The sequence below is a fragment of the Macrotis lagotis genome, chromosome 7, assembly GCF_037893015.1.
Source record: "Macrotis lagotis isolate mMagLag1 chromosome 7, bilby.v1.9.chrom.fasta, whole genome shotgun sequence".
In the NCBI taxonomy this organism is placed as follows: Eukaryota; Metazoa; Chordata; class Mammalia; order Peramelemorphia; family Peramelidae; genus Macrotis; species Macrotis lagotis.
This window is the reverse complement of record NC_133664.1, coordinates 157,143,817-157,158,915: the sequence shown is the minus strand read 5'-3', so window position 1 is coordinate 157,158,915 and position 15,099 is coordinate 157,143,817. Positions and strand designations below refer to the sequence as shown.

The 15,099-nt window shown below is 34.1% G+C and overlaps 1 protein-coding gene across 2 annotated transcripts in view; it reads left to right on the top strand.

Moving 5' to 3' along the window:
• FAM185A (family with sequence similarity 185 member A) overlaps positions 1–15,099 on the top strand; it is a 103,711-nt gene that overhangs the window by 23,156 nt on the left and 65,456 nt on the right. For both annotated transcript variants that reach the window (XM_074194003.1, XM_074194002.1), the window contains 2 exons: positions 1,903–2,041; positions 12,625–12,666. In XM_074194003.1, the coding sequence (XP_074050104.1) occupies positions 1,903–2,041; positions 12,625–12,666 (181 nt within the window). The remainder of the gene's footprint in view (positions 1–1,902; positions 2,042–12,624; positions 12,667–15,099) is intronic.

The window sequence follows — 15,099 nt, the reverse complement described above, 5'->3', positions numbered from 1 at the left end:
ACTTTCCCCATCAGTGTTTCACAAGTTGGCATAAGGAATTAAATGAGAATTTGGGGTGAGTTCTGCAGAAACCATACATGATACATGAAGGCCAATGAATGACAGAAAAAGTTTAGAAATTCAGAAATGCATAAAATATGTGCTAGTATCCTGTATCAATGCAATACATAAATACCTCATAAAAGAAAAAGAAAAATCCAGGCTTCTCTGGTACAAAGGGAGGGCAAAAATTTTTACTTGCATTTTCCAGATTGGGCTTTGCTATGCCCTAACCCCTGCAATGAGAAAGGGATAACTGAAGCCGTCTGCCCGGGGACATGGCAGTGCATTTCAGAACAGAGACTTGGTCTAAAGCAGTCTCAATCTAAATTTGATGTTTGTTTCATCCTAGCACAGTGAGTTAGGGAAAAAATATGTGCTATCTAAAAATTACTGGGTATATTAGTGTTCTAAAATTTGTTTTTATAACTTAAAGGTATTGCAGCATAATAAATGGAGGGGGGTGGGTCTTGCAGTTGGTTTAACAGACCTGTATTTAGATCCCAGCATATTTTTACAATGACTTCTTTTATTTAAAAAAAATTGGAGAATAATAAACAGATGCTGCTTAAAATAAGGAAAGAAAACTGAAAAAAATTTTAGAAATTTAATTTATCTTTTTATGTTCAGATGTATGTTAGCCTTTTATTGTCTTACTTTTTCTACTAAATGCAAACATGTTTTAGCTGTGAACAAGATTTTGTAGTATTTTTGTGCTGGCTATGGCATTGTAAACAAGCCTCTTAACTTCTAACCAAGCTGGCATCTAAGACCATAAATTGTGCTGTGACTGCTTATCTGTTTTGACTGAAGGAATGTCTTCACTGACAGTTCAATGTATCAATAAATTATAGTCCAGCCTTCCTTCCACCTTACCTCCCCAACCCATATAAAGTTAAGATTTTGTTTTGTTTTGCATTTTTTTGTTTTTGCAAGGCAATGGGATTAAGTGACTTGCCCAAGGTCACCCAGCTAGGTAATTATTAAGTGTCTGAGGTTGGATTTGAACTCAGATCCTCCTGACTCCAGGGCTGGTGCTCCATCTACTGTGTCACCTAGCTGCTGTAAGTTTTTTTTTTTATTAGAGTTTATAGGTAGCAAGTTTTTATGAAATTCTTGCTTAATTTATTAGGTATTCTAATGGCTTTCAAAAAAATTAATCTCTTATGAAAAATGGTAAAAATATCACTTGTACAAAAATATTCATAGCAACCCTGTGTGTGGTGGCAAAAAATTGGAAATTAAGTGAATGTCCTTCAATTGGGGAATGGCTTAACAAACTGTGGTATATGTATGTCATGGAACACTATTGTACTATTAGAAACCAGGAGGGATGGGAATTCAGGGAAGCCTGGAAGGACTTGCATGAACTGATGCTGAGTGAGATGAGCAGAATCAGAAAAACATCATACACTCTAACAGCAACACGGGGGTGATGATCAACCTTGATGGACTTGCTCATTCCATCAGTGCAACAACCAGGGACAGTTTTGGGCTGTCTGCAATGGAGAATACCATCTGTATTCAAAGAAAGAATTATGGACTTTGAACAAAAACTAAAGACAATTACCTTCAAAATTAGAAAAAAAAAAGCCGTTCTCTTACTATGTAATTTTACTATCTCATATTTTATTTTTCTTCCTTAAGGATATGATTTTCTCTGTCATCACATTCAGCTAAGATCAATGTATACCATGGAACCATATGTAAAGACTAACAATGCCTTCTGTGGGGGGGGGGAGCAAGAATGGGGGGGGGGGGAATTGTAAAACAAAATAAATAAAATCTTTCAAAAAATTTTAAAAAATTAAAAATCAGTCTCTGGTTTGAAAATCAACTGATTTAAATAATTTCTTTTAATAGACTGTGACTGTAGATAAACTACAGGGGAGTTCTGTTAACATATCTACTGAAGATGGGCTGCTAAAAGCCGAATATCTCTATACAGAGTCATCATCTTTGTCTTCTGGTGCTGGGGATATTTCATTGGGAAGTGTTCATGGTAAGATGAAAATGTCAAAACACCTTTGCAGTCTTCTTAGTCAGCATGCATGAGTTATTTTTATCTCAAATTAGGAAGACTTTTCTTTTAGTGAGAACTCAATCATAAGAAAACATTAACTTCTAAACAAACAAAAAAACAGAGAACTGGCAAGTAATTTCCCCTAACCTAAGCAGTTCTATGGTGGCAAGAAGCTGAAGTTGTTAGATATGAAACATGGTATAATTCTCTTTTCTGAAAATCTTGGACTTTACCCATTTTTTTTAATATTACCAAGAATTACAGCTTCAAGGAAAAAGTTGAAGCATCTGGAGAAAAAAAATTAGAGAACTTTTTAAAAGGGGAGAGACAGAATACCTTTTCAAATAAATATGGATTTTAAACAGCTGCTTTTATTTTTATAGAAAATCCAATGGTTAGGCTATTTAATAAGCCTTTTGGATAGAATTTGGTCCATGAATTTCAGAGATACTATATTTGTTCAACATGTTTTCTCTTTATTTTTACTGGCATCGTATACTTAAAGGACCCTGCCAATTTCTGTTTTCACTGAGTAGGTGGCATTTGGTTTCTTCCCAAAACATCTTTCTTAAAAAACTTGGACATCTTTTATGTTATTAGAAGAGAAAGAAAGAGGGAGGCATATGATATTCAGTGTTCCTCATCATACTTTGAACCCTTTTATACTGTTTTAACAGGTGATTCAAAGTCTAATGAAATATTATGGAGACTTTTTGCAAATACATATTAATGGACATTATTTATTTTTGAGGAAACATAGTACATACGTTAGTTATGCCTTGCTAGGGCATTTTTTTTTCTTGAAAAGCACACTGTTTTGCTTTTTCCACAGGAAGAATTACCCATTTCCCTTTTACAGTAAACTAAAAGTTTGTACATTTCAACAGAAACTAGATTTGAAAATTGAAGAGTAATTAATAGTTAAATTAAGAAAGTATTAATAATATTTGCTAGTCACTTTATGCATGTGAATACACTTTATCATATCCTATGAATCAGACCAGAATACAAGCTTCTATGGGAAAAGAATTAAAAAACAAAAATCTAAATTTGGACAGATATATTAAGGATAATTTAGTGCCTTCTCTCAAGCACCAAAAAGTGATTTAGTGACCTAGTAGGGTTAAGATATTCTAATCATTTGTCTATACAAGATCTTATCTTCAGTCAGCAAATGAATGCAACCAGTATTTCTTTTAAACAAAATTGTTTAGTAATTTATTCCTGTTTTTTAAAAATTAAGTTGTGCATGAAATAATTATAGAATTTTAGCATTGCATATTTTTACAATTTCTTTTATAAAAAAACTGGAGGCTAGTAATCAGATACTGCTTAAAATAGGCGAAGAAAACTGAAAATATTAGAAATTTAGGTTATCTTCTATGTTCAGATATATGTTATCCTTTTAATGTGTTTTTTTCCTACTAATGCAAAAACATTTTAGCTGTAAACAAGATTTTGTAGTATTTTTGTTACTATGTATTCCTTTCCTTGAGAAGAAAAGGGAGGAAATACAGTAAAAAAAAAATTGCCTTTTATAATGAATTACCGTCATTGCCCTGAAGCAAAAGAACTTTTGACAGATTGTGTTGGAAAGTTCTCAGACTTCTAATTATTTTACTTAAATAGAAAAAAAATGCTAAAAGATGAAAAATTTTTCAAGCATATAAATCATTTTTCATGCTTTTCTATAAATCTTAATTTGCATGATATAGTAGTAGAAAGAAAGATGGACTATAAATCAGTATATTTGTTAAGAAAGTGATTAGACTAGATGACCTTTAAGAACTTTTTCCCCTCTCTAACGTTATTTGGTTCTGATACCTTAACTGGAAAAACACTACATGTATTCTATGATTTATTAATGTCTAACTTTCTATAGATAACAAGCATAAATAAAAAATACTAGCTATTCTTTAATCATGACATTAAATTTTCCCAACTGTCTGCTTTCTTTTAAGGTCTCTCTAAATATTGGGGATTAGACTTATTTAGGCAATGAACCCCTTCCCCTTCCATGATGGAATTTTCCCTTCTTTATTTTCCTATCCTTCTATTATATTACCATATGCTTTTCACATGTATTCTCTAAATTTAGAGAATGCAGTGAATGTTTAAAATATTAAGGCTTTTATTACTATTACAAACTCACTCTATAGCAAGCATCAGTTAACATATCACATCACACATAGGCTAAGTGTCTAATCAAAATGTTTTCTCAAATTTGAATCATTTTCATCTCAGTATGATCATTGTCTTCTTTGACATCTACACGTATGTATTGAAATATGTATATGTGTATTCATACATATATCATGCAATTCTGATTTTGCTGAGCTCACTATGAAACATTTATTGTATATTTTCATATTTGAATTTTTTTATAGTTGTCATTTTCTGTGGTTAACTATCAGTCATTAGACACCTAAGTTTTTTTACCTTTTTCATTGCTATTATAAATTAGCTACAGATTTTTCCAGAGGTCTTTTTTTTCCCCCTCCCTTTCCATGCTATCTTTAGGATAATATTCTAGCAATAGGATTGATGGGGCAAAAGATATAATCTTAGTATAAGCTGCTAGATTGTTTTTCAAAATATTTCTACTATTTTGTAGTACCAATAACAGTATACTAAAGGGCTCATAATCTTGTGTTCCATATAAGTATTAAATTTAATCCTTTATTTTGTATTTTTGCTAATTTAGTGGTTATAAAATGCCATCTTAAAGTTGTTGTGATTTATATTTCTTTATTACTTAATTTGAACATCTTTTCATCTGTTTATTAATGGTTTATATTTCTTCCTATGGAAAAAATCTGCTTTCTTTTGAGCAGTATACTTAACACTACCTGTTCTCATGAACTTGAAATGTTAAAATTTTACTTGATATATTTAATAAACATATTTCCCAGTGTACTTTTTTTAAATTTGTGTCAGTGGCAGTAGGATTTCTGTATTTACCAAGGTGTCTTCCCTTTAATGTTTCTATGTAAAGAGCTTAACTGACAAAGAAAAGTTACAATAATTTAATGCCATGGGTATCTGAAATTGTGAGAACTTCATTAGTCTCCAGCTTACTACTAAGCCTTTTAGAAGGGGGGTTTTGACCACTGTTGGACTCAGGAACCTATTTTGAGTTCATGAATGTAGACAGAAACAAATATGAAATGATCCATTTAAAAAGAAAGTTTCTATGACCTTTGGGGATCATTTCCCTTGGACAACCCTCTTATTAAGTTGTTGATGTGAGAACTTTAATTATATCCATACTGCATGCCCCTAAGTAGACTTTATGATTTCAGTTTAATTACCATTTGCTACCCATAAGTATTTATTTGGTACTTATTTTTTTGCATGAAACAACTATAGAAAATTGGAAAAATAGTTTCCATTATATTGATAATTTTCAGCTTGCTCTTTGCACATTCAGAACGTTGAGGCCTGACATATAAAAGATGGATTTTTCTAGCAATATCTCAATATTTGTGCTCAGTTTGCCTATAAAAATTATTCTTTAGTTCTTTCAGGCATAATTTTGGCCTTGTCTGCTATTCTGTCAGTCAAGTAGGGGAGGATATGTAGATTATATACTTAGATGAAAAAGCTGAAAGATTTTATTACTTAGAAGAGTCTAAAAACATTGAACCTAAGTGTTTTTTTTAATTATTTTGCTTCCATCATCATTATATTTGTGCTATTTGACCATAATGACATTTCTTGTGGTGAAGAACAAATAAAACAATATTTCTCTTGCATCTAGTGGCTTAATTTCTCTTCTGGTCATGTTAGAATGAAAGTTTACTTATGAAGAAAATTGTGTTTTCCTAAACTGTAGAATTTGTGAAGAGATTGTATAACTTTACAGATGGTTATTGAAAATAACAGTGGTTAGACCATAAAGTAGTAGTATATGATTCAATGGGTTGAATATTTTACTGAAATATTTAATAATATTCTTAATCTATTAAGAACTAAATTAGGTCTTTTGAGTTCTGATTCAAAGGGCATTCTCATTTTAGCCTTTCTTAAAACTGTACTATTGATAAAATATTCTTAAAATTATTTTTGTTGCTCCACTAAAGATCTACATTATAACATGAATGTGACCCTCCTTCCTAGCAGGTTTTCCCAGTTGAGTGCAAAGTACTAAACAGAACCCAACTAGGGCAGGGCAGTCAAGTCTCCAAAATCAGAGGGCTCTGGAAGCACATCTATTTTCTTAAGTTTTTCAACAAATAAACTAGTTAGCAAGAAAATAGGAAGTTATCAAAGATTGTGCTTCCTTAGATGAATTCCACCCCACCCTTAGGGTTAGGGTTAGGATTAGGGTTAGGGTTAGTCCCTAGCCCCCTGTGACAGTATCCTGGGGCTTATTTTTTTTCTTTCAAATAGAAAATATCTGGTGATCTGTGTCATTGGTAAGCCCAGACTGATAAAATCACAGATCCTTGAAGTTATTGAAATATATTCTTGTGGGGCAGCTAGGTGGCATAGTAGATAAAGCACTGGCCCCAGAGTCAGGAGTACCTGGGTTCAAATCTGGTCTCAGACACTTAATAATTACCTAGCTGTGTGGCCTTGGGCAAGCCACTTAACCCCGTTTGCCTTGCAAAAAAAAAAACACCTAAAAAAAAAGAAATATATTCTCATAAATCTAAATTTTACTCTAATTGATATGCTACTTGAAACACAATTATGCCTATACTTAGTATTGAGTAGTTTTGTATGTATTTGATACCCTTGGATATGCAAACTTGACTGAAGTGTTGTTCTATTGCCTGAATAGTCACATGGCATGATGACCTAATCCCCAATATTTAGAGAGACCTTAAAAGAAAGCAGACAGTTGGGAAAATGGAATGTCATGATTAAAGAATATTCTAGTTAGCCTGGAGTGTAGATTGCATGAAAGGGAATCTGAAATGGGCCTGGAAGGTATATCAGAGGCAGAATATGGACTTATTTAAATTACTATTAAGCAATTTATATTTTATCCTGGAAACAGTATAAATCCCCTGGGAGTGACACTGTGACTAAGAATATCATCTTGTAAGTGAGAATCTCATGATATGAAAACTAAGTAGACCATTAAAGTAGTTCAGACAAGAAGTGATTAGGGCTTGAACTGAGGTAGAAGCTGTTTGAGTGGAGAGAATTGGGCAGGTCCAAGAGATATTATAGAATTGACAAAATTTGGCAGCCTTAGATATGTGGGGAGGAGGGCAAGAGCAGAGTCAAAAATGACTCCAAGGTTAGAGACCTGGGTGAGTGATAGTGCCTTCGATAGAACTTGGGGATATTGGAGCAGAGGCAGAATTAAGAGGAGAGCTAAGCTTCCATTTGAAATTTGGAATAGTGACAGATAGTGATGTGGACTTTGAAGTTCAGGAGAGAGTAGTTGAATATATATGTTTGGGAGTTATCTGTGTACAATTAATTAATACACAGGAGCTATAGAAATTACTGATAAAGTGTAGAGTGAAAGAAGCAAGGTCACAGGTTAGAGCTTTCAGAGCTCTCCATGCTTAGGGGACAGAAGATAACCAATAATGGATACTGAAAAGGAGCAGACCAGAGAGGCAGAAGGAGAATCACTTAAGGAGTATCATATAGCAGCCAAAGGAAATCAAGTGAAGAGAAAGCAGGAGAGAGCAAGTAATTTCATCTCTTAGGGATTGCTTTTCATCTATAAGATGAAGTTGAATGAAATAATCTTTTTGGTCCTTATCAGCTTTTTATTTGATTAGTTTTCTGTCATTTCAAATTCAGCATGTGAATTTAAACTCAACATCTTCTGTTCCATTCCTCTGAAACCAATTCCCCCTTCCTTATTTACCAATTTCTGTCAGTGGTACTGTCAGTCTCCCAGTTCCTAGACTCAACATCAAAATAGATTGATTCAAATGGCATTCTCATTTTACTCTTAATTTATTCTTTAGAGCCTATTTGTTTGTTGTTGTTGTTGTTGTTGTTTTTGCAAGGCCATGGGGTTAAGTGGTTTATCCAAGATCACACAGCTAGGTGTCTGAGTCCAGATTTGAACTGAGATCCTCCTGACTCCAGAGCCTGTACTCTGTCCACTGTGCCACCTAGTTGCCCCACCTCTTAATTTATTCTTAAAGTATTCTTTTATTTTCTTGTTGTTCCATAAATATTTATTCCTGGTTTCTTTAAACTTTGAGTTGAAGGTAATCCTGATATCTAGTGGGATATGCCAACAGAGCCCCATTAAGTCCTATTAGAGAGACAGCTAGGGCAGAGCCACCAGGGACGTGCTCTTCATCTGTCTTGTCCTTGCCACCCTAGTCCAGGCCATTATTATAGCCCGCCTTCTGACTGCCCATCCTGCATGCTGTTACCAGATTAATCTCTCTGAAACATCTGAGTCACTATAGTATATTGTTGTTCGTCCTTTGTTTTCAAAGAGGACTGTTGACATTATGAGGGGGATATCTTGCCTTGGATTGAAGTAAGGCAGGTTGTGTAAAGTTGTCAGCCTCATTCTCTCTTCTAAAATCACCGAAGTCCAATGATGAGATAAAAATCAAGATGACTGGCAATGGACCAAGATGCACTGATGCTCTGGCATCTGTGATGTCTGACCAAAGTCCCAGTGCTCTGCAGCACCTGCTTCAGTCGCCTTCAAGACTATTGGAACAAATTATTCTCCTTTGCCCATTCTGCCAGGGAAGTCTTCACGTGTCTGGGATAGCCTTCTCTCAACTCACTGATGGGCATAAGGCCTGTTGATTATCCTCAGTTTTGTTCAGCTTGTCTGCCCAGACTGTTTATGGAATTGCCCACTGCTACATCTGAGAGCTTGTTGGCTGGTGGGTACTAGAGGTGGATGCTCAGCCTGGACAAGGGCTTGCAGCCCTCACCCCAGAGAAGCTGGCCTCCCTAAATGTCCCATACACCAGGTGGCATGGTAGAAGAAAGCCTGACTGGCAGTCGGGAAGACCTGAGGAATTCGAAGTTGACCTCAATCCAATTTAATTACTGTGGACTGGTCACTTCACTTCTGTTTGCCTCAAGTTCCTCATCTGTGGGGAAAAAAAAATGGCAACAATAATACTTAGCTGCCATTGTGATGAAGATCAGAGGTGATCCAGATGTCCAGGGCTTAGCAGGATATTTAGCAGAGGAGTTGCATAAATATGTGCCTCTGCGATGACCAGGGAGCCCTCCATTCTGTGCCCTGTTCCAAATGCTGCTGGACTAGGACCACCCTGCTCGCCTAGCGCAGGGCTCCTCCTCCAAGCTTTACATCTCCTCTCCTCCACTCACACTCTGAGAAATGAGATCAATTCAGTGGAGCATTTGTGACCGCAAAGCACATCATCTGTGAGGATACTCAGCGCTCTTCTTGGAGAAACTGCCTGCTTGCTGGGCTCCGGCAGCAAGATCTGCCTGAGAGTCCCAGACTGGCAGCAATCTCTGTGAGCCTTAGTTTCTTTCTCTGTAAAATGAGGATTAATAGGGTTTCCCTCACAAAGTTGTTGAGGAAAAAGCATTTTGGGAATCTTAGAACAAACAACTCTGAGACCGTTTTATTATTGTTCTCTCCATTTGGTTGTAACTTCCTGAGTGCATGGAATATATTATATCTAGTAAATACTAAATAAAATTTTAAATTCAATTGAGTTCTTATGTGCATTGGCACAGAGTAGAAATTTGATAAATTTTTGGTGACTAGAACTGTCATGCCCCCGTTTTCATTTTAACCACACCCATGATTTCAATGGTAGAGGGAACAGCTTGCAAGGAAAGTCTTTGTAACAGTGACTCAATACCTGTGTTGTCACAGAGTTTTTGAGGACCAGGATTTGCTGGAGGATCCTGAGAGGTTGGGGGATTTGCATCACAGAACAGGATGTGCCATGGTCCCAAAGCTTGCTTCTTCTACTATTTTATAAAGCCATGGAACCTGAAAATTGGGAAAATCATATGGTAGTGACTTGCTGTGTGGCAATAGTGCAGTCACTGAATTCTCAAAACCTGACTTCCTCCACAGGTGGGGATCGTAGTCCCTGGAGTGCCTCCTGGGCAGGGATATGTGTTGAAGCTCTAGTGAGATCATGTCTGTAAAGCACTTTGTTCACTTGAAGGTGCTATTTAAGTGTCAGTGAGGATCATTTTTTTCTTTCTTTTGACAGGAGGCTGTATGAAACACTTGCTTGGGACTAGTCTGAAGTATTGGCTCTGGCTGTTCTTTGCAAGTGGATAAGACAGCTACTCAGTTTACTAGGTCTGAACATTTGGAGAAAATGTACAGAACAAACTGGTAAAAATAATGTTTACAGAATAACTTACTCTGTGCCATACCTAACACTTCCAGCTTAACAGGAGTTTCCAGAACAAATCAAGCTTTATTCCTATACAAGCTCACTCCTTGTTCATATTCTTATTGCTGGGAAATACATTTGAATGTGAGAAATTTAGAAAAATTGGTGATATTTAGAAAAATATAATAGCCTGACTTAAAATCCAACACAGGAATCTTTTGCCTATGTATTGATGTGTTGTTTAGAAGTATATTTAGAACAGGATACATGCATTCCCATCACAATGAATTCATTCTGTAACCAAGTTTATTCCTTTATGTTTTACAGGGTGTTTTGCTAGCATTTAGGATAAAAGTAATGTTATTTTACTGTGTATTGAGGGAATGCTGAAGAATGTGGTAATGTTTAATAGCTCCAAGGGTGACTGACTATTCATATACACATGCTGAACAAAAAAATTGTTGTAAGGAGGGGGAAAAAAAAGTGGTTTCAGTCACCCACATTCATCCTGGAAAACAGATTCTTATTAAAGGATAGGACTCTTTGGGGTTTTTCTCTTAGTCATATTTTAGTATGTGCATTCCACTCAGCAACCAGAAACCACTTTAATCATTGCAGATGAAGGCAACTGTGGAATAGAAAGAATACTTGTTTTAAATCTAACGGTTATTGCTTTACGAGAAATGTTTCAATTCTTGGCTCAAAATTGACTTACTGTAGATTGGTGTTTTGACATATAGATAAAAAAAGTGCAGTGAGTGCATTTGGCTGAATTTTTAGTTCTGTAGGGTTTTTCATTTTAATTTTTATTCTGAACTTAATAAAAACCAAAGAGAATGGGCATTTTTATAGTAACAATAGGACAGAAAAAGAAAAATTGACATAAAACAACAGGTCTCTTTTAAAGCCTTATAGTATTTCATATATATATATACACACATATATAAACTCTTTAGCTTTCAAAATCTTCTGGCTTTTCTTCTGCTCTTTTCTCTCCATTAAAAAATATGCCTTAATATAATCCTCTTATCTCTTTACCTGTCTATCTATTTATCAGTCCCTAAACTTCCTTGCCTTTCAACCCCATTCTACTTGGAAAAAAAAGAAAAGCAAACTTCTGGTAATCAGTAGACATAGTCAGACAAAATAAATTTCTACAATGATCATGTCTTATTCTTAATCTTGAGTTTATTACTTCTCTCTTAAGAGGAAGATAATAAACTTTATCATCAGCCTTCTGGAATCATGACTGGTTATTGCAATGATCAGAATTCTAAAACTTTCTAAGTTGTTTTTCTTTATAATCTTATTTGTATAAATTATTCTTCTAGTTCTTGTATATTTCACTCTGAATCCATCCAGGTCTATCTAGGTTTCTTTTAGACTATTTGATAATATCTTATGGCACGATAATATTTAATCTAAAACTATAATTTATAGTTTTTTTGGTAGTATATGGGCACCCCCTTAAGTTCTAGTTATTTGCTACTGCAGAAAGAGCTATTCTAACTAGTTTTTTATATGTAGGTTCTTTTAAAAAAATTTCTTTGGGAATAGACCTAGTAGAAAGAAAGAGTAGCCGAATCAAAGGGTATATATGCATAGGTTTTGGGGATATAGTTTTAAATTGCTTTCTAAAATAGTTCCAGGAGCAACAGCACATTATTAAAATGCTTTTTTTCTCCACAACTCTTCTAACAATTGTCATTTTATCTTTTTTTGTCATCCTTGCCAGACTGATTACAGACAGAACCTCAGGTTGCATTTCTCTAAGTATTAGTTACTTTGAGCATTTTTCCAGTTTCTTAAATACCTTGGATTCATTTCTTGAAATCTTCCTATTCATATCATTGATCTACTTATTTCTTGGGTGATAGCTCTTTTTCTTGAAATTTGAATCAGTTCCATATGAATTTTGGAGTTGAGACATTTATCAGAGAAACTTGATAGAAAATCCTGTGGTTTATATGAGATTATCCTCCTCTCCCCATTTTATATGCTAATCTGACTTGGAATAGATGGTTGTGGATAGTAAATCAGAACCTGAAAATAATTTATAGTTGTGAGTTACTTATATTTGCACCACTTAAATTGATTGGATACAGTAGTAAGTTAACATAGAATTTCCAGTAATAGCTATTGGAATTATTATGTTCTGGGTACTGTATAACATGTGTGGTTTTTTTTTTTGGGGGGGGAGTTCAATATAAACATTTTCATTTTCTCTCCTTCACTTTGATAGGTAATTTAACAGTATTCTTTCTCTCTTTCTTGTAGGTGATTTAACAGTGCAAAGCAAAATGGGTAATATCATAATAGGTATGTATACTGGGCTTCTTTAAATTGATTTTTAAAACTCACCTATCCTCTTTATATAATAACATTGTAGTGCTATTTCTTACAAAAATACTTTGCCTAATCAAAATGTATAATTGCTGCATACCTTGATGTGCCACCTAGTTAGAGACAATCTTTAGCTTAAGAAATGATATTTCTGAAAGCCTGTTTGTAAAGATTTTGCAAGAACTTAGAATATATATTTTTCCCATAGAAATTATGCTATTTGTAATCACACAATTCCACAAAAGCCTATTTAATTTCTAATGTATCTGTAGAATATAAAATTGTACTAGTAACCACGTATAATAATGTTTTTAGAAAAAAATGTTTTCAGTGTGTTAGCTTGGCATGCCAGAAACATATCTTCCATTCTTAGTACAAATTCATTCCATCAGTTTACCAGAGAGTGGGAACAAAATCTCCTAATTCTGAATCCTTGGTATTTGTTCACATTTGAGATATCTCTTTGGAATCAGATAAACAGAAAGAGCAAAGGAAGAAAAGAGCGAACACCCACTTAGTGGATTTAAGCTCCCTTTTTCTCCTTTTCTATTGCTAGTTCTGAACTAGAATTGGGACAAAGTGAAAATAAACATCACCCTGGCTTTTGCTGGTATTGTGATAAGGTGAAGAAATGGGACTGAATTTAGGGGAGAGGAGGAGCCAGGAAGGAAAGACATCTCAGACAGTAGTCAGAGGAAAAGGGAGGGCAAGGTTGATAGTTGAGAGGGGTGCTTCCTCTGACCTCAGGCAGCTGCTTATGGGAGAGTGTAGGAAATAAGCCAGTGAACTGGAGATTGTCTGTTTAGAAGTTTGTTTTGAAGGTTTTTTCCCCCCTGTGGTTCAGTAGAAACACCAAAACAAGCATTTTTCAAAATGGGAAGAATACAATTTTGGCCATCAAAATGGGAAGATATAGTGCATAATAACAAGTCTGAAAATTAGTGAAATTGAATTGCTTCTTGAAAAATAGTTTTAAAATAGATCTGAATTAAGATTCAAAATAGTTTTCCTTCTGTGAACTTTTTTTTCCCCTAAATCCAGGGATGTTGAATTAAGGGGATAGTATCTAAAACAATAATTTCTTTTTTCTTAGATGAACTTGTGTCAAAGAATAATACATTTTTCATAATTCACCAAGTTTATAATTAAATAATAATATACTTGAAACTTAGAGTGATTTAATTTAGTTGGGTTTTTTTTATCATTCCATAAAACCTTGGTATCGGAAAGAACTTCAGGAAGTCCTGAAACCTAAACCAGTTCTTCAATGCCATTCCTTTCTATAGCATTCCTGACTTGAACTCTTAAGTGATGGGAATTCCCCATTTCATGAAGTATACTATTCTATTTTTTGATAACTTGAATAATATGCCACTTTGGAGAAAACTAAATTTGCAGGAATTTATTAGGATAAATAGGAAATAAAACTGATGAAATACTATTCTAAACATATGCAAATATGAAAAAATAGATTGTAGTTTGCCTTTATATTATAGAAAATTCCTATTTGGAAACTCAGAAATTGAAGAGTTTTAGTATTTTTTGAAGATATATCAAAATAAGATGGACAAGTTATATATTCACTTACTAACTTGCATATTGGTCTCTTAGAATTAAATAAGCTCTTAGAATAGATGGTAGGTTTACTGTTATGGTTAGTAACAAATATGCATAATTCAACAGTTCCTCATAATTTTTTTTTTAGGGTTTTTTTTTTGCAAGGCAATGGGGTTAAGTGGCTTGCCCAAGGCCACACAGCTAGGTAATGATTAAGTGTCTGAGATCAGATTTGAACCCAGGTACTCCTGACTCCAGGGCCGGTGCTTTATCCACTGCACCACCTAGCTGCCCTTCCTCATAATGTTTTTAATTGAATAAGAGATGAATTTTGAATTTTTTTAGGGAAACCAAACAAATATAGCTATTAAAAATATTAAAAAATATTAAATATTAAAAATACAGCTATTAAAGATTTTCTATTTGATTTAAAAGTCCATTAAAAAAATTTCTTTGTTGCAAGTCATTGTTAGATGTTATTAGAACCTTTTCCAAACCTATTAACTCTAATAAGAATGTTATATTTTTACTTATTTTTAAAAATATATTTTATTGATGTTTTCTTTTTTTTTGACATCTCAGTAATTTCTGGGAAAATACCTGTGTTCACATTGAACTTTTATTCTTTTGTAACAGAGAAAACAATTATTAAAAATACCTGATACATAGACTACCAGATAATGAATACAACTTTCTGCCCTTGTAAGTTCCTGATTTTTTTTATGAAAAGGAATAAATGTTTTGTTATCTGTTATTTCTATCACTGGTTTTCCAATTATTCTAGACATGATTCCTGTTATATTTTTCATTTATATTTTTGCAATCACTGTATATGAGAGAGCAGTATGGTGT